Source organism: Pseudopipra pipra, chromosome W (assembly GCF_036250125.1).
Source record: "Pseudopipra pipra isolate bDixPip1 chromosome W, bDixPip1.hap1, whole genome shotgun sequence".
NCBI classification, from domain to species: Eukaryota; Metazoa; Chordata; class Aves; order Passeriformes; family Pipridae; genus Pseudopipra; species Pseudopipra pipra.
Genome location: NC_087580.1, coordinates 24,593,142 through 24,611,738, shown reverse-complemented (window position 1 = coordinate 24,611,738; position 18,597 = coordinate 24,593,142). Strand labels below are relative to the sequence as shown.

At 51.7% G+C, this 18,597-nt stretch overlaps 1 protein-coding gene across 1 annotated transcript in view; it reads right to left on the bottom strand.

Moving 5' to 3' along the window:
• Positions 1–5,949: 5,949 nt before the first annotated feature.
• LOC135405241 (hydrocephalus-inducing protein-like) overlaps positions 5,950–18,597 on the bottom strand; it is a 54,533-nt gene continuing 41,885 nt past the window's right edge. The window contains exons 43-61 of the mRNA XM_064639909.1: positions 18,382–18,554; positions 18,022–18,220; positions 17,318–17,417; positions 16,712–16,811; positions 16,351–16,519; positions 15,845–16,065; positions 15,462–15,516; positions 14,649–14,853; positions 14,059–14,291; positions 13,581–13,732; positions 12,621–12,816; positions 12,022–12,130; positions 11,170–11,427; positions 10,715–10,860; positions 10,152–10,373; positions 8,254–8,411; positions 7,941–8,053; positions 7,026–7,356; positions 5,950–6,245 (exon numbers count right to left, since the gene is read on the bottom strand). Coding sequence (XP_064495979.1) covers positions 6,083–6,245; positions 7,026–7,356; positions 7,941–8,053; positions 8,254–8,411; positions 10,152–10,373; positions 10,715–10,860; positions 11,170–11,427; positions 12,022–12,130; positions 12,621–12,816; positions 13,581–13,732; positions 14,059–14,291; positions 14,649–14,853; positions 15,462–15,516; positions 15,845–16,065; positions 16,351–16,519; positions 16,712–16,811; positions 17,318–17,417; positions 18,022–18,220; positions 18,382–18,554 — 3,303 coding nt within the window. The 3' untranslated portion in view covers positions 5,950–6,082. The remainder of the gene's footprint in view (positions 6,246–7,025; positions 7,357–7,940; positions 8,054–8,253; positions 8,412–10,151; positions 10,374–10,714; positions 10,861–11,169; positions 11,428–12,021; positions 12,131–12,620; positions 12,817–13,580; positions 13,733–14,058; positions 14,292–14,648; positions 14,854–15,461; positions 15,517–15,844; positions 16,066–16,350; positions 16,520–16,711; positions 16,812–17,317; positions 17,418–18,021; positions 18,221–18,381; positions 18,555–18,597) is intronic.

Genomic DNA, 18,597 nt, shown 5'->3' with positions numbered 1-18,597 from the left:
CAGGCCCAAGGAGTGGTGGGCAATGGAGTTCCAGCCAGGGGTGTTCCCAGGGCTCAGCACTGGGCTCAGGGCACTTCAGTCTCTTTCTCAATGATCTGCACAAGGGCATCGAGTGCAGCCTCAGGCAGTTCCCAGGGGACACCAAGCTGGGGGGGAGTGCTGATGTGCTGGAGGGCAGGAAGGCTCTGCAGAGGGATCTGGACAGGCTGGATCCATGGGCCCAGACCACTTGGAGGAGGTTCAACAAGGCCAAGTGCCGGGTCCTGCACTGGGGTCACAACCACCCCAAAGCCCTGACCATGCCCTGCAACTGGTCCCCACAGCCTGTCCTGTGTCCTTAATCCCTCCATTTCCAAGGACTCTGTGGCACAAGGGAGCTCTGTGCTCTGGGTACAGAGGGAGCTCCAAGTGCCACTGGAGTGGGAACCACAACTAATCATGTTTGTGTTCTTTGGGAGGTCTGGAACTGGTGAGACTTAGAGCCACAGAAAGTTTCTCTTCATTGCTCACAAACAAAAAGTAAACTCAATACAATTTATGAACATCCCAGCTCTTTCCTCAGTTTTCCTCAGCCACAGTGACCTGGAGAATGCACATCCTTGATGTCCTGGTGCCACAGCCCAGGGTGCTCCTGGCCTCCCTTGCTACCAGGGCACACGGCTGCCTCCTGCCCAGCTCCCTGCCCACCCACAGCTTCTGACAGGGCTGCTCCCAGCCAGGGAGCTCCAGCCTGTGCCATGGCCAGGTTGAGTCCCCTGCAGGGGCACACACTGCCATTTGTCCCTCGGAGATTTCAGCAGGTTCCTGCCCAGACGTGCTCTCCTCCTCCCTGAAGCCCTTCCCCGAGCACAGAGGCTTGAGAGACCTTTCCAGGAAAGACTGAGGCAGAGAAGCCATGGAGTCCCTGAGCACCACATCAGTGTCTGCTGGAATTAAACCCCCCTCCCCATTGCACAGCAGCCCTGGATTTCCTTCCCCACAGCCTTGCCCAGGGCAGGCTGCTCAGGGCAGTGGCACCACAGCCCCAGCCCCTCTGGGCACAGCAGCAGCTGGAGTTCCGAGGGGACTCAGCCCCAGCTGGGGGGGAACATGCTTGGTAAAAGGGAAAGGAGGCTCCCAGTGTGCCCTGCTCTGCTCTGCAGGAGATCCTGAGAGCTCTGCAGCCCCTCCCTGCCATCCCATCCCCTCAGGCCAGCACAAATCCCTGGCCCTTGTGGTCCTCCAGAGCTCTTCCAGCTCCAGGCACAGGGCCCATCCCAAAGCTGGGGCAGCCAGAAAGCTGTTCTCATTTCCTGATCAGTCCTGCTCTGCTCAGGAAAGGAATCTCAGACAAAAAGTTATTGCGGGTTCATTTATGTCACTCACATCCAATATGAGACTCCCCAGTTAGACTAAGTCTCTGGGACACGCAAGATGGGGGCTCCTGAAAAAGGAGGGAATGTAAACATGTCATTTTTTTTAAAAGAAAACATCAAAAGCATAGAAAATAAAAAAATGTACATAAGACCTCATTGTTCATGGGAGTTCTGGCACACAGTGGGAGCGTCATTCAGCAAACAATATTCTACAATTCAACATCATGGACTGTTCTGACCCAAAAATCAAATCCCCTTGAGGTACACAGAGTGTTTCCCCATCCCTCTGCATCATCCACCAAGTCCACCCAAGTCCTTCAGCAGAAAGAATCCCAAGGGTGGCTTTGCCTTTGCTTAAGCCAGGACTAATCCAAACTGTCCTCCCCAACATATTCCTCATATGGACCACAGGGATTTTATCCCCTTCAATGGTACGTAGAGGTTCTTTTTGGGCAGGGCCAGTTCAACTGGTAGAGTTAACTAACAAGGTTGGTGTAATGCCTTAAAGCTTTTTGGATTTTTTTTTAGCTTTTTGTAGACTTTAAAAGTAGTTGTGTAGTGAATGTAGATGTCAATGTAGCTGTATTATATGCCACTCTTTAGCATAGTAGTTTACACAGATCCAACCCAATTACCCCATTTTATATCAAACTTTCTAAATTCCTTTAGTGTGTTTAGACTTCTTTTCAAGGTAGAATTGTAGAAAAACTCCTCTATTGAACAACATCACACCCTAGGCCTGGACAACAAGATCCCACAAGAGACAAAGCAACCTTCAAGCCCAGAACTTTGGAGGCGCTCCAAGGACTGTCCGTGCTGTGAAGAAGATAAAGATGAGGAAGAAGGGGTCCCAAAGGCCCCAAACCCAATTTCCCAAGTGGGGTTTCAGGGGGAAGAACTGGGCAGAACCGAGGGGTGGAGAGCTCTGGCATTGGACAGACCATCTTCTAAAACTGTAGAACCATTGCCTGGGAGGGAGGGTCATGTGTGTTCCCCTGGACCTGTGGGCCTGATTAAAGGACTTGCTCTTTTTAGCTGATCTTAGGCACTGAATTGACCTGGAGTTTTATCTCTTGAGCTTACAGGATTAACTAACTGGGTGGTTTTTGCTAAATGCAGATCCCAAGGTTTGAAGGTCCCACTGCCCATTGCTTTCAATGTGGTTTTGAACAGTCCACTCTACCATTCCACTTTCCCAGAGGCTGCTGTATGACAGGGAATATGATCCATCTACTCCATGCCGAGCTCTCTGGTCCAGGTGTGCACAAGGTTGTTTTTGAAAAGAGCCCTGCTCTCCAACTCCAGTTTTTCTGGAGTGCCCTGGCTCCTTGATTCCATGAGGTTGCACTGTTTCCCAGCGTTCTTTGGCTCCATAAGGCCCTCCAGTGTCACAATGGCCCACTGATTCCATTGTTTTCCTCCGTGTCACAATGGACCCTTGATTCCATGAGGTTCCCCAGTGTCACAATGGTCCCTTTGACTCCAGAAGGCCTTGCAGAATCATAATGGCCCCTTGATTCTGTGAGGTTCCACAAAGTCACAATGGACCCTTGATTCCATGAGATTCCACAGTGTCCCGTTGGTTCTCTTTGGTTCTCAAAGGTTCTGTGATATCACACTGGCCCCTTGATTCCCTGACAAAGTCCTGGGGTCCTTTTGATTCCATGAGGTTCCGCAGTGTCCCATGTTCCCTTTGGATCCAGGAGGCCCCAGTGTATTCCAATGGCCCCCGGATTCCATGAGATTCCACAGTGTCCTGGGGTTCCCTTGTCTCCCTGACTTTTGGCAGTGTCCCGTGCTCCCTTTGTTCCCATGAGGTTCCTTTGTTTCCATCAGGCCCTGCCACGTCCCAGACTCCCTTTGGTTCCATGAGGTGCTGCAGGGTCACAATGTCCCCTTTATTCCATGAATTCTGCCATGTCCCAAGGTTCCTTTGGTTCCATGGGGTTCCACAGTGCCAAAACTCCCTGGTTCTTATCCTCCCAAAATTTGTGGGTCCATTCTATCCCTGCCTGGGATGGAGACCCATTGTGTTTCTGCAGGAATGGATCAATGGCCATCCTACCACTGTGCCAATTTAATGCTGCAGAAACGTCACTGCAAGCCTGACCCTGGATGCAGGAACAGTCTGGGAACTCCAGGCCTGCTCACATTCAGCAGAGCATCCCAGGGTGCTGACCCTTTTGCATCCCAAGGTGCTGTGTAAATAATTTCGTTTCATCAAAAAATATACATTTTTTGTGACGTCTACTTTAAAATCTTCCTGCTTAGCTAAACTACAAAATAACTCTAATTAGCTGTAGAAGCCTGGAAGGCATGAAGACAATTAAAGGAAGGGAAATAATTTGGATTTAGATGTTTTAATGGTCCCCACGGTGTGTTTGGAGCTGCATCCATCATCCTGAAGTACTGAGAGGAGACTGAAGAAGTTGCTCAAGAAGTCAGAAGCCAAACTCCAAGTGCCTTGAAGCATTGCTGGGCCCCACTGAGGGCAGGCACTGACAAAGCCTCCCCAGGGACTCCTTGGAGCAGCTCCTTGGAGGCCAGGAGTGCAGGCAGACAAAGGCTCTGGGCAGGCCCCTGCAATGCTGAGCAAAGCCTGCCTTGGTTTTGTGGAGCACAAAGGCCAAGGCCTGAGCCCCAGGCCCTGGCCCAGCAAATCCTGTCCCTCCCGGCTGGCTCAGGGCTGTTTGGGGGGCACTGGGATGGGAGGGGGAGGAACAACAAAGGCCCAAAACTGGACAACCCCTCCCAGGATCCTCAGGGAGGGGCGAGGCAGAAACCAAGTGCAGAACCTGCAAGGCAAGTTGCTTGTGGTGGCCTGAGTGGCAGAGGCAGCTGCCAGAGGCAAGGGGACAAAGGCCTGGGTGCCTTTGGGCCTTGCAGCCCTGCCAGAGCCCTTGGCCATCTCTCCTGCAGGCTGTCCTGCCCTGGCCCTGCTGCTGCTCTGGCCTTGCAGGCTGCACACACCCCTCCTGCTTTCCCACCCCCTCCCAGCAGCATTTCTAGACCCTCACTGGTGTCTCTGCACCAGCTCTGGCTGTTCCCTGGAACACAAAGTCGTGGGATGATCCAGATACTCTCTTGCTGACCTCTTACATCACAAGGCTCCCTATTGTGTCTGTCATAAGTTTACTTGTTCTGAAAAAACCAAGGGGGAATTATTTTTTTCCCCTGCATTGCTGTAAAAGAAAGATGTTGAAGGATGGAGGAGGAAGGTGTTTGCCTATGGTGATTGACATACACAAAGGAAATAGCTAGCAGACTCACATTCCAGACTGATAGCCCTGAGAAGATGGGGGGGGAGGGGAAGGAAGAAGTGAGGAGTGGGGTTTTTTTTTCTCTCTCCTTGGGAAATGACACTTCACTTTTGCCCTGACTGTAGGGAGGGTATGAGTTGGAGGGGTCCGAGGTTCACTTTGTTCTCGGCCTGGTCATCTGACTGTTTCTGACCCCGGTTTGCCTTTGCTTTCCTGCACCCTGTTCTGCCCCCAGCCCAGACCTGTTTGGATTTCATCAGAGAGGTTTGACCCACCTGCAGAGGAACCCTTTGGGGAGGAGGTCACCCGCTCCCTCCTCCATTACCGTGTTGGCAGCAGAGTGTGTCCATCGATGAAAGACAGGAAATCCCGGCCGTAGCCAGCTGCAGACAGCGTGAGTTTCGTGGGAAGAGCCCCCTTTTTCCCCTTTTCCCCTTCTCTGTGTGTGTGTGGGAAAATCTCCATTTTCAGCTTCTCCCTCACAGAGTGGGCCCAACAGCGCCCCCTGCCGGCCACCACAGAGCACTGAAGGATCTGCCCCTCCAGTGTGTCAACAGCGCCTCCTGCTGGCCATGGTTAGAATGGCGCCAAAAGGCAGAAAATGCCGAACTGTTTCCTTTTGGAAGGGCATTTTTGGGTACAGGATTATTCTGTGGTTGTTTTCTTTTTGTGTTCTTTTGTTGTTCTGCTAATGTACATATATCCTTTAATAAAGGGCTGTTATTTTTTTTCTTTCTCCATACTTCCTCAATTGGAGCCTCTTAATTTTGGTTTTACAATTGCTTAGAGAAAGGAGTTTGGTCTTCCTCATAACTCATCATCCTTGGCAAAATACTTCAGTCTCGTTAAATCAAGACAGTTGGGAAGTACCTTGGCAACAGAGCAAGGGACAGTGAAGGCTGAACCTTCCAATCCCAAGGAAATCTGGGTTGTAATAATTACTGAGGCAATGGTACCGCTCCCCTTGGGCTACGGTTCAGGTAGGGAATGCTCCAAGGCTGTCAGGGGATAACTGATCATTGCCACTCTTGTCCTTCATCCCAGCGTTTAGCCAAGCAACTGGAGCTCCTGGTAAAGTCAGTGCTGCTCTCACATTAGTCGTGCAGAATTCCTGGTGTGACCAAGGGACACTTCACCACCCCACACAAAGGCCAAGGAATGGGAATTCCTAAGAGAGCAGAGCAGCCTGCGGAGGAATGGGGGTGATGTCTGATCACACCTGCTTTCCTGGAGATGGCTGAGCCCCAGCTCCAACCAAGCACCACACAGACACCTGCTCACTCCCCTCCCGTGGAGGTGGGAGAGAACTGGAAGAGTAACAGTGAGAAAACTCGTGGGTTGAGACACAGTTTATTAGGTAGTACACAGAAGAGGTAGAGATGGGTATTGGGGCTTGAAGAGTAGCTGGGGAGGTCTCTGCTGAAGGCTGGGAAACCATGAGCAGGAGAAGCCGTGACACAAATGGTGTCACTCTAATTCTGGTGACCGCTGCACATTCTTCTTGGGTTTGCTGCTCAGAGTTTTACCTTTTTGCGATGACGTAGAGCATTTCAGATCAGCCTTCGGCAAACAGCCTTTCCCCATCACAAACACCCGTGGGTTCTTCTGAGATGGCTTCAGGTTAGGAAGTCTAGGAAGAAAGGGACATTTCCAGCCAGCCAGCTGCTCACCTGTCTCTTCAAAGAGCACACAGTGTCACATCCTCCCTCCATGCAAGCAGCAAGCAGCAAATGAAACAGAACTGCACTCCCTGCCATGGAGGCAGCAGAGGTGGAAGGGGAGAATCACAACCAGTTATGGGCCTGGGGACCAACTGTAGCACACGGGGTTCAAGGTAGAGAAGGAGGCTGTGCTTGTCCCATAAGGAAGCATAGCTAGGGACTGGCTGGCCCCTTGACAGCCGTTCTGGATCTCCCATTCCAGATTTTGCAGCCCTCCAGGAGCTTAGTGTTTCCCATTTTCTCCACACAGATCCATAGACACCTCCACAGATATCTGGCCTCTTCTTGTGCTCCTGTATGTTGTGTGTTCCTGCTGCCTCTCTGGGGCTGGCTGTCCCCAGGGCTGCACACTCACCCACCCCAGTCAGAGGGACTGAAAGGAGGGTGTCAGAGGATGGACCAGGCTCTGCTTGGTGCTGCCCATCAACAGGACAAGAGGCAATGGGCAGAACCTGATGCAAAACATGTTCCACATGAACATGGGGAAGAACTTCTTTCCTGTGCAGGTGACAGGTTGTCCAGAGAGGGTGTGGAGTCTCCCTCACTGGAGGTATTCCAGAACCCTCTGGACACAATCCTGTGCCATGTGCTCTGCGATGACCCTGCTTGAGCAGGGAGGGTGCACCAGATGGTCCATCCTGAGATACCCACCAGGAGCATGGATTGGAAAGCACATGGACATTTCCTACCTGCACAGCATTTCGGCCTTAAATTCCCCCACACGCGTCGGGCAGAATTTCACGTGGAAAATCTGATTCTGGCCAGCAGGGATGGTACCGCAGTGGGGCTCAATGGAGAACAGCGGTGGGTCCTTGACGGGAATTGGAGAAAATTCCAGGGAGGAGCTAAGGCCCTTCAGAGAGTGGCACACCTGCTTTGAAAGGCGCAGACTTTGCTGGGGCTGAGTTGACTGGGGCTGAGCTGACTGGGGCTGAGTTGACTCGAGTGGTGATGCCCCGTGCATCTGCCTTGTACAATGCCCGTCCCAGTGATCCACAGCAGCAGAGGACAAGAAATAACCTGCAAGAGGGAAGAGGACATCTTTCAAAGACAAAATCCTTTGTTCCCAACAACTCTGCTTCCTGCTGCAGGTGGATAGAAGAGAGCTGAGATGCACTTGGAGCACCTCTGGTCAAGTACTTTCAGCAGGAGATAGAGCGGGTGGGAGCAGGGTCTCTGCCTGCAGCACACACTCCCGTGCTGGGGCAGGAGGCTTGGTTTTAGACAGTGACTTTGCATTTGCCCTGGAGCAGGGAACTGCATACAGGCAGCGGCTGCAGGGCAGCTCACTTGTTCCACCCTTGTTTTTCCCAGTCTCCGAAAGAGAGAGAGGTGCCCTGATGTCCCCCCTCCCAGTCCTGACTCAGCACGTGGCTGTCCCTGGAGCCCGGCTCAGCTCCTGTGCAGAGCACAAGTGGCAGAGCAAGAACAGGAGAGGCTAAAAGGCAGAGAGAGGGTAAGGAGAAAACTCTCCAGCTGCAGCTGGGAAGTGGACAGGGATGAAAAAGCAATTAATGTTTTGGGGTGAAGTGGCAGGGTCTTCTCCCCAGGCCCTCAGCTACCAACTGAAATGGCCTGGGCACCACCCAGAGCTAATGACTTGCGTGTCAGAGTGGACGAGAACGGCTTCCCAGAACTCTTTGATGGTATTTCCTCCTCCAGATTCACCTCCCAGCAGTATTTCAGGGCTACATTCCCTGTATTGGACATCTGGAAACTGAAAAACAAGGAGGAGAAATAAAAAGCATGTAATAAAGTAACACTGTATGGTGGGCTCCTGGTACCGCCTTCCGCTAAGGAACATCTTCCCCAGGCAACTCTGCCACATTCAGAATTGCTGCCCTGGGTGGCCCAAACAAAGTATTTCAAATTCTAGAAGTTTAGGAGGAAAGGGCCAACACAGTGCCCAGCACTCACGTGCTTATCTCTGTCTGGAAGAGCTCAATCTGCTTCAGTTGAACCTCGACCGTGTTCAGTTTGAACTCGGCGTAGTCAACCTGAGCACTGAGGAAAAGCTCGACCTCGTGGCTGCTCTTCAGGACGGTGTGAGGTGGTTCCAGGAGTGCCTTGACCACCTGCAGGCAGAGGAGGGAAGAATCACTGAGCAGAGCCTAGAAAGCCAGGCTGAGCAGGAAAATGTTTTGGCCTCCAAACTTGGCCACATATAAAGGTGATATGGTTTGAAGCTGGCTCCCTGCCAAGTCTCCAAACCTTACTGTAAGAAGTCCCCCCCTCCCAAACCTCAGGGAGAAGAGGGAGAAAAACAACCAAGAAAAACCGAAACGAGAGAGAGACAGCTAAAGTAATATATATAAATATATTTACACTTATGTTACAGTTGAAATATATATACAATTTCACAAGGGAAAGGGAAGGGGGAAGGGAAAAGGAACAAAACCAAAATAAAATATATATATATCCCAATCAGTAGCCTGAGATATAGCAAATAAAAAAGTTAGCAAAGAAATATCTCACTACTCTCCTTGGGACAACCGAGAGTCACTCTGGAATGATCGCTGGCAACCTCTGTCTCCCAAGGTCGACAAGGCCTAACCAGGCCTCGCTCCCCAACCCGACAGACTCAACAGCAGGGAACCTGCACCTCTAAGCTGCCAGAAGGAAAGAGAGAGCGAAGGTCTCTCCTCCTTTCTTATTATAGCCCGGCTTACGTAAAAATAGTTGGGAATACTGGGTAAATCTGGACCCTTCCTTGGTTACAAACTGGTCACCAAGGAAGGCCTAGACCAAACTACCACAAAAGGACATTTAGGTTTATTTCTCTGGAAAGATGACAAAATTGGACTGTTGTACTACAGTATTGGTTTCTACCCACTGATCAAAGCAGTCACCACCACAGCTATTAATACACCCCTGGGGATTATGGTCAGCTGTCAGTCCCTGTGCTTCAACCCTGTAGAGCCTCTGACCTTTTCCCTGGTCCTGTATAAATCTAGCAGGTCTCAACATTAGGATTAAGTTCCCCTGCTGGAGCCCTGTGGATGGAGAAGCCCAAGACTGACTAGTCCTAGAAAGAATTTTTCCTTCTTGTCTTAGGAGAAAGTGCTCTCCAGATGGCACATGTGGGGTGGGGGTTGGCTGTGGGCATTTTGGGATGTGAATGATCTCACTGCGAAAGTCTCCAACTGCTGATGCCCTGATGGGGAAGTTGGGTTTACAGGACTCACAGTGGTTCAGAAACTCAGAAAGAACCTTCACCAAGATAGGTGTGTTTGGCAATAATGATAGAAAAAGCAAGACTTTCTGGAGATGATGTTTCTCCAGACTCCTGCATACTGTCACACAGTGCCTGGGCTGCTCCAGAATGAGATATCCCCACAATACAGAGGCCACAATCAAAATCTCTGGTGTCGGTGTAGGCAGAGCTCGGAGTTCACCGGTGTACGCAGAAGAGCACTTGTGCTGCTCTCCCCTTCAGAACAAGAGAGAATGCAGTGGAATTAACTCCTTGTGGGTGACAAGGCACCAAATCAGATGAAGAGATTTTAACACTGTCAAATGGGATAAAATCAAACGTGACCTCCCATTCAACACGGGCTGCAACACTGGGCTCGTGGCACAGACCGGCAGTTTGCGTGTGGATAAAGGTCTCTTGCCCAAAGGCTTCCCCCTGTGGTGTGAGCGTACCCGCTCACTGCACATCTGCCTCTCCCTAAAAGGCACTGCTGGTGAACCTCCTGGCTGGAGCCAATGCCCAGGGGAGGCAGGAGCTGCTCTGCCAGCAGCGCTGGTGCTCTGCTGCTGTTGGCAGGTCCTTTTGCAGCAGCTCGGTTAGCTTTTGTTGCTGTGCTTCTTACCTTCTGCTTCAAAGGCCAGCGGGCTCCTGGGACTCTCTCAGTGGTATCCTCCCACTTCTCAGTGCACATTTCGTTGTCCCAGTCATAAACCTCCTCTGGTGGCAGCTGGTATTTGATCTTGGCCACCTTACACTTAACAGAGTGCCTTTTGAAGGTGACCGGGACGTTGGATTTCAAGGTCACTCTGATATCCTTGGCACAGCCAGGCTGGAGATGTCCCACCTAGGGAGAACCAGAGAGTCAAGACCAGACGGGAATCACTGGCAAGGGCAGCACTGACAGCAAAAGGGACTGATACGGTGAGCAGCTGTGCTGGGAATCAGCAACTCAGTGAGGATTTATGTGAGGTGTGATAGAGCAAAGTATGAACAGAAGGTGCCACCTCCCAGAACGCGGAGCCTTTTCTGCTGGTCTGACAGCCTTGCCCCAGCAAAGCCAGGGACTGCATCTCCTGCATGGCACTGGAATGGGCTCTCACTGGTATGTGGTGATTCCCTGCCAGCTCTCAGGAACACCAGGAAAGGGCGTGAGCAACTGAGAAAGGCAGGGCTGTCCCAGCTCACCTTGGGGGAGAACTGGAACGGGGCATCTGCCAGCAGCCACTCAAACCGCATCACCTCCTCCTTGCTGCGGTTGGTGACTGTGAAAGTCTTGTTGCAGAGCCTCCTGACTGCACACTCCCCAAACTCTATGTGATTCGCTCTGACAGCTGTGAAGAAGGAGACCAAGAGATCTCAGTATGCAGTGATGTCCATCCACCCCTCTCACTTTCAGAGACGCATGTATGTTCAGCTCTTCCTTGCTCCAAGCCTCGCTCCCTCTGGGAGGTCCCCAAGCCTGTGGCTGTGCCTGTGCCCAGCGACAAGCAGCACAGCACACACTGCTCTGTGTGCACGGCTGGCAAGCTCACAGGCCCCCAAGTCCAATGGGTGACAGCCAGCCCTGGCTAGAGAGAGGACATGCATGATCAGACATTTTCCTCTTCCTCGCTCTACATTGGCAGCCTCTGCTCTCTTACCCTCAATGATGTTGTCCTCCAGATTGCCCTTAGTATTGCTCTCCTTGCTGTCTTCTGCTAGTCCATGGAGGTTATCAAGGGTGAAGTCATCATCGTAGCCTTCACCCACCAGCTCTATGTTGATCTCACTGTTGCCTGACAGTGCCACATGGATCTTCCCTTCCAGACGTTGGGCCAGGGTGGGTTTGAAAAACACGTCAAACTCTGCTGATTGGCTGTGTTCCAGGAGCAGGTAAGGCTTCTTGGGATGCTTCTTGGCTGCACAGCAATGGGAATCAGAGTTAAGTGATACAGCTGTACAGAGGAAATATTTCCCTGGAGTATACGAGGAATAAGAGGTTGGAATCAGTTGCTTCTAAGCACAGGTTCTCCCACCAGTGGTTCCAGACCCTCTTCCTGTGTTCAAAAGACTATGCCACCATCACACATATCACCACTTAAACGGCTTAACCTCAGGTTAATGCCCAGCCCTCATTCCATCTGCTTCCAGCCAGCTCCCGCCATACGGAAGGCTGAGCCAAGGAGTGGTTTTGGCTTCTGCTGGCTGGCTTGTGCGCTCAAGGGTTGCCTCCCTTCAGGCTGGTACCTTCCCACAGGCAGCAAAGACCTCAGCCAGTCCACTGAGGTGGTGATAGTCCCCCACAACTCAACCCACCATGTCTCGAAGAACAGAAAAACTTCCTACAACTTGCTAGGAGGAAATCCTGCAAGGAGTCCACAAGAAAAGCTCGAGGGACAGAGAGACCAAGGAAAAAAGCTATGTCTAACATGTGGCTGCTGCTTAGACAAGCCAAGAGCAGGGCACACCTTTTCCCTCTGTGAATGATCACACTGCATGGTTAATGAATATACCTTTTCCAGTGGAGTTCTCTTCCATGTCTGCAGTGTGGAAGGCATGGAGTGCGGACTGCCTGCCTTTCAGGAAGAAAACTCCCTGTTCATCCATGACTTGTACTGTAAACTGAGAAAAGGGAACACAGAGCACAATGACATTGGTGTGAGTAGAGGCTGGCACGTGGGTTGAGCCTGTACGGCTGCTGGTCCAGCATGGGGAGCTCAGACCACCTCCCCACCTCAAACACAGCAGCCAGCACAAAGGTTACGTGAAGTCACACAGGGAAAAAAGAGTGTTCAGAAGCATATGGATAGAACTGACATAGAGCCAAACAGGACAGTCAGTCACGAGCAGAATGTAATGAAACCACAAATAAGTTTAATTAAAATGGAGTCAACCAGTATCAAGTGCAATCTCATGGAACTGGGACGTCACACACGCCCACATGAGAACAAAATGTGAGCTGGGAGACGGGGGAAAAACACCCCACCACCTTTCTTGTCTTGTGTTCAACTGACGAGGAAAGACTGGAGAGAAAATCACATTTTTTGGGACCTTTCCTCCACAGGACAAGCGCTTGTTCCCAGCCCAGAGCATTCCCTGAGCAGGTCCTTACCTGAGTGGGTATGATGTCATTGTTACGAAGGACCAGGGGAAGTTTCTGTGAATCCCCCAGCAGGAGCCTCCTGAAGCGCAGCACAGGGTTTCCCCTCTTACTCCGAAGGCCCGGACACTCTACTGTCACCTGAGGCATGTGCCCCTCTCCACTGATAGTGAAGGTCAGTTGTTGGGGTTTCATCTTCATGGAGCTGCTGGAGAGGCACAGAAACCATTTCAGCCAGAGCCTTCCAGAATAACAGTTCTAAATAATTTCCCTGACTTGAATCATGCTGTACAGCAGATAAATAACAAGGCACCAGATGAGACGTGGCAAATCCTCTGGCTGCAGTGATAGGAGACATATGCAACAAGCAAAAGCACACCATGAGAACAGTACGAAAGCAAGAAGGGAAAACCAAATCAACACCACCGTCAGTAAAGATTATTTCCAAGGATCCTAAAAAAGGAATTGCTTGTTAGGGCAGAAAGCTGACTTCCCTGTTCCAATTCAGCCACTAAAGGCTTGGGGAAGGGCAGGTCAGAGCCCCAGTACACAGGTCCCAGGGAGAAGAACCAGGCTTCTCTTTGATAAGAGCTCCAGTCACTCTCCTGATATAAAAATAGCTTAATACATGCCAGGGAACCACACAGGATCACTTCCTTTTACAGAAATAGGGAGGAAATCTTGACTTGCTGGCACAGAAACTGCTTCATCTAAGCCTTCGTCCTTGGAAAGTCCCAGCTCAGCTGTTGCACTTCTCAGTAACTTCCAGCTGGCTACCTAAGGCCCTCTCTTCAGTCCCTCACACAGGCTGAAGTATTCTCCACATTTTTCTGCTCTGCTCTGCCTAACAGTTACTGCCTCCCAGATCATCTCATGTCAAGTACTCTGCCTAAGCATACTGAAAGCATTAGAGGTACCAAGAGGAGAGGCAGTTACCAGAACGGTCCCCCCAATACTTCACAGGGTCACTACCTTTTTGGGATAACAAGAGAAGCTGTGAAAGTGCACTGGTACTCCTCCTTTTGTTCTGGAGTGAAGGTCACTGTAGCAAAGATGTGGGATAAGCCAGGAATGCTCATCTCAACAGGATCCAGCTTGAAGATGTTGCTGATGAGGCTGTGAGGCTTGGGGGGAACCCACAGTGCGGTGTTAGGAGGAAACATCTTTCAATGTGACCCAGTATATCCTTAACAGCCCCTCTCCGAGTGTGCTTTCGAGAGATGTTCAGAAGGATTCCCACCAAAGACCCAGAAGCATGAGCCAAAATTTGCTTGAGAGATGTGGAATTCAATGCAAGTGCCCCCCTGGCATTGTTGCTCTGCCCTGCAGTTTGACCTGCGCTGAGCTGGACTGGTCCAGCTGGGCCGGAGAACGCAATGACTCTGGAGAACAAGGCAGGCTCTCACATGGCCTTTAGAGAGCAGCGCTCACCTTGGCCTCTTGTTCTTACCTCTCCAGGCATGGCTTTGATGGAGAGGACCACGTCACATGGGACACTGCTGCCATTAGAGATCTTGAAGTGAGCTGCGGCCCATTGCCCAACCTGAACTTTGGTGAAGATAAATTTGTTATCATCTCTGATGAACACACCGTTGCCTTGCACCGACTGTAACGTCTGGAGGAGATTGACGTTGCTGTGGATCGGGTACTGCTCAAAGATGGACGTGACGTCTTCAACAAGCGCTGCAGACAGACCAGAGGAAGGGCTGAGGCTGGAGAACCTCTTTGCTGAATTTACCTGGACCCAGAAGGCTTGAAAAGCCCTTTCTGTCCAGGTGACTGCAAAACCCAGCCTTGAATGAGAGAGCTCAGTCAGTGAGGATGGAGCTCAGTCAACCTCAGTCTTAAAGGGCATTGCTTTCCTTTTACGCTTCCACACATCCCTCCCAGCCTCTCCCCACTGGTGGACTTGAAAAGGACTGCAGCCTCTGAGGATTTTAAGGTGGGACTTCAGGACCAGGGTGCCTCTCTATCCAAGTAGCAAGTTTAGGTGCTGACCATCAGCAGGACTGCCCACAGCAACCTGTGGACAGTATGTACCTGGGAAGCAGGACTCGGCAGTCAGGGTAAAGGGAATGCCAAGGGGATTGTCCTTGGGGTCTCTGTTGCTGATGTCAATGTACAGCTGCTCCTCACATTTCCCCTCTGCTCCTGCATTGCAATCCACTGTGATCTTCTGCTGGCCCCAAGGACCGACGGAGCCGGAGCAAGGGGACACAGTGAACATGCCTACAGTGAGCTGAGCCTGCAGAAAGAGCGTCAGGACAGGCTGATGCCCAACAGCCATGCCCTGAACACCCCCAGCAAGGAGGATGCCACGCCTCGGCCTCCAGCTGAGCCCAAGCACCCAGTGGCAGGGAAGGATGACTCCATGGCCCAAAGGCAGCCCCAGGATGAGATGAACAAGCCAGGAGGAGCTGCAAGTCTGTCCCGAGTGGCAGAGAGAAAGGAGTTTGGGTGAAAAGAATGAAGGTGGTAGCTGAGATCCTTCAACCTCCAGGGGTACAGGAGAGCAGAAAGGACTGAGAGAAATGATGGGAGAGAGGGAGGGGATTGGAAAGAAGAAAAAGCAAAGTTGTCAATGTTCTATGGATTGGGAGTTCAGATGGGGACAGTTTGCTCCTGTGGTGTTCACAGATCTGTGCTGGCTAGCAGCCACCAAACACAGGACCTGCTCCCCTCTTTTGACCCCACAACTGCAGGTCAGAGCCAGAGCATGGGACTATCAGTGGAACTGAGCAGATAATGGACTCTCCATCCCACAGACCATGTCCTACCCCCAGCCTGGGCACATCTGTATCCTCCCACATCCCCTGCAGCAGCACATATTGGGGAGGAGCAGGAGCCACCCACCTGCGTCGAGCGCTTTCTTTCCCTGGCCGAGGGGGCAGATTCCTCTTGCTGTGAACTGAGAGGAGAAAGCAGAGACATCTGTCATGCTGAGTTCCCCTGCCTTTGTCTGAGGCCAAAGCTGGCCTTCCTCCCCATGGAGGAAAGCCTTCCTGCTCCTGATGGCCCCCGGAGAGCTGCCTGCAGCACCCATTGCTGCAGCTTATGGACAGAGCAGCTCTGTCACCAGCTTTGTCCCACGCATGGGGATACTGAGGTGTTGTTTTGCTCCCTCTTCCTAAGCCAGTGATCCAAATGGACAATAACCCAGGTCTGGCTGCCTGTCACACACCAGCTGTGTGGTGGTGCCTCCTCAGACAGAAAGGCTGGTGCAGGTCTTCTCTTACCTTTGCAGTGGAGGTGCTTGGTGGATGAGGAATTTGAAGTTGAGGGTGCCTTTGTTCTCCACAATTAAGACCTGGGTCTTCTTGGTGCCCTTAATCATGGCACCAAAGTCGATGGGCGAGGCAGGTTCGATGCTGTACTTGCTGTACACAGCTCTCGCCGACACCCTCACTGGGATGGTGGCAACGGTCTCGCCTCCTTGACCTAATTTGGGATCAGTGACCTGCAACCAGAGGAGGGGCTGGTAACCACAGGAGAGAGGCCAGCCTCTACCCCTGTCCCCTGACCCCACCCCAGGTCTCCATCAGCTCACCCTCTCTTTTTAAAGGCCTCTTCCAGAGCCAGATTTCCAGCTCTTTTACAAAACCTCCCAAATGGTTTTGGAAGTCTTTGTTTGTGTATGTAGGAGAGAGGATGCCCCAACTAAAGCCTTCTTTGTCAAAGACACCTCTCCTGCTTATGCTCCCAAGACACACTGTGCTAACACAGCTGGGCTCAGGCAGCTCACCCGGCAGAGCAGGATGGGTTTGCTCTTGAGAAACACTTCAGTTGTGGGGTGGAAGAGGACCTCAACTTTCATAGGTGGCCGGGAGGCTTTCAGCACAGCCCTCTGCGGCTGGACAGTGAAGGGAGATTCCAAGTCACCCCTCTTGGCACTTCCAGTGGTCAGCTTGAAACTGTGGAGAAAGGGAAAGAATGAAGACCTCTGCAGTTGAAAGTACAGGTGCCACCAGTACAGCCAGCACTTTGCATAGGACCAGAAAAAAAAGAAAAGGGAGCAGCACGGGAACAGGTTCTAGCCATGGACAGAGGGAGAACGCAGGCCTGGGAGCCTGAGGAAAAGCTCAGCACCAGGCAGCTGGACTCACCTGTACTCAATGTCATATAAGCCTTTGTTCTGCAGACTCAGGACTTGCTTCTTATTATCCAGGACATTAATGGTTCCAAATTCCAAGCTGCCATCTGGACCTGTAGAAAACCCACAGAGCGAGGTAAGAAATGGTGAATATTTGTGAGCTGCTGCAGAGCACACCCGGTCACAAGCTACATAGTTGGAGTTCTTGGATATCCCTTCTCAGAAGTGTTCTCTAGCTACTTGGGTGCCTTTTCTCTTCTTACTCCAAGAATCTACAGGGTAGAAGCCAAGGAACTTGGTTTCCATTTCCTTGCTTCCAAGCACAAATCCAGCTACTTTATGTGCTCTTCTGAGCCAACTGCCTGTACAGATGACTGTTGTTTCAAAGCACCAAATGCAATCTGCACATGAAGCTGCACATTTCCAAGTTCAGAAGGGAGAGACTCAAGGCTGTTGGTGCCCTGACAGTGCTTTACTTCACACAGCTTGCAAGGTATGTGCTTTACATATCTGTGCCACCCTTGCCTGCCACACCATCCCTTCCCAAGGGCTTTGGTTGGCCACCTGCCAAGGTAGTAAAATGCACACGGACTGTGTTGTCTGGGAGGCATCCACTGACCTTCAGGCATGTCGATGCTCAGATTAACATCGTAGACCTCCACAGAGACTTTGATGGTTTCAGCTTGAACAATGCCCAGGATGTTTTCTGTATCTGAAACCTGAGGCAGCAAGAAACAAACACTGCTTAGACCATTCTTTTGGAAGACAGCCTCTAAGTCCTTGTCTCTGCCAGCTGCTTCCCCCATGGCCTCCCTGGCTTGACAAGTGTTTCTGGACTCTCAAGCTTTCCTAACCTGTCCATCTCACAGGTTGCCCCGGCGGGATTCTGCTGCAGTAAGAAATCTTATCAGCCCAATTCTGCACTCCCACAGCAGGGAATGGTGCTGCTAAAGCACCCCTGAGAGGGCCAGGGATGTAAAGACAACTACAAGAAATGTGAGGTGTCCCAGAGCAGGTGGCATTGACAATTAATGCCCTCCTCTTCAATCACCTCGCATCCTTACTGAAATGCAGCCTCTAAACCACAGGGAAAAAAATCCCAGAAAGGGTCCAGAGAGAATGCTGGTCTGTACAACCAAACAACAGCCTTCAAGCATGCACAGCAGCAAGGTGGCTGTGGTACAGGCTCCGGATGCAGAGCCTGGGCACCTGGCCAACCCAGTGCAAAGGCAGAAGTTGGGGCCACAGCACCCCTGTGTCTGTCAGGTGCAGCAGGCTTCTTGCTCTGCCCTGCTCTGCCAGGAAGGTGCAAGTCCCTCTCACCTCCAGTCGGATCATCTTATTCGTGATGCCAATCTTCTCGGCCTTGAAATTCAGCTTCACCTCGAAGTCTGTGCGGGGGCCAACGATGCCCCTGCCTTGTGATACAGAGAAGTCATCGCCAAGGTCATGCAGCCCACTGAGATGCCATGCCATGGGCAGTGGGCTGTCGTTTTTCAGGACCAGGGTCTGGGTGTGAGTCCTGCAGAGACAGGAAGAAACTCAGCATCAGTGCTCAGTGGTCACACCAGCCTGGCCATTGAATGCAGCTCGAAGCAGCTCCATCTGAGCCTCTGGAACCAGAGTCAAACTTCTTCTCTTTGTCACAAGCCTTGGAGTGCCCTCAGCCATGGGATGACTGACCTGTGCAGAAGTAGTTTGTTGAAACGCAGTTCCTGGGGGCTGACCCCCAGCTTCACGTGCACCCCTTGGCAGCACAGTTGGAAGACTACTGGTTCCGGGTTGTCCCTGATGCAGCAGACGAGACTGTCTTCCAGGAAGCCAGCGGAAGTTGGGTACGCCCAAATACTCAGCTTCTGAACCCGTCCCCACAAACAGAAATACAAAGAGCCCTCCGTG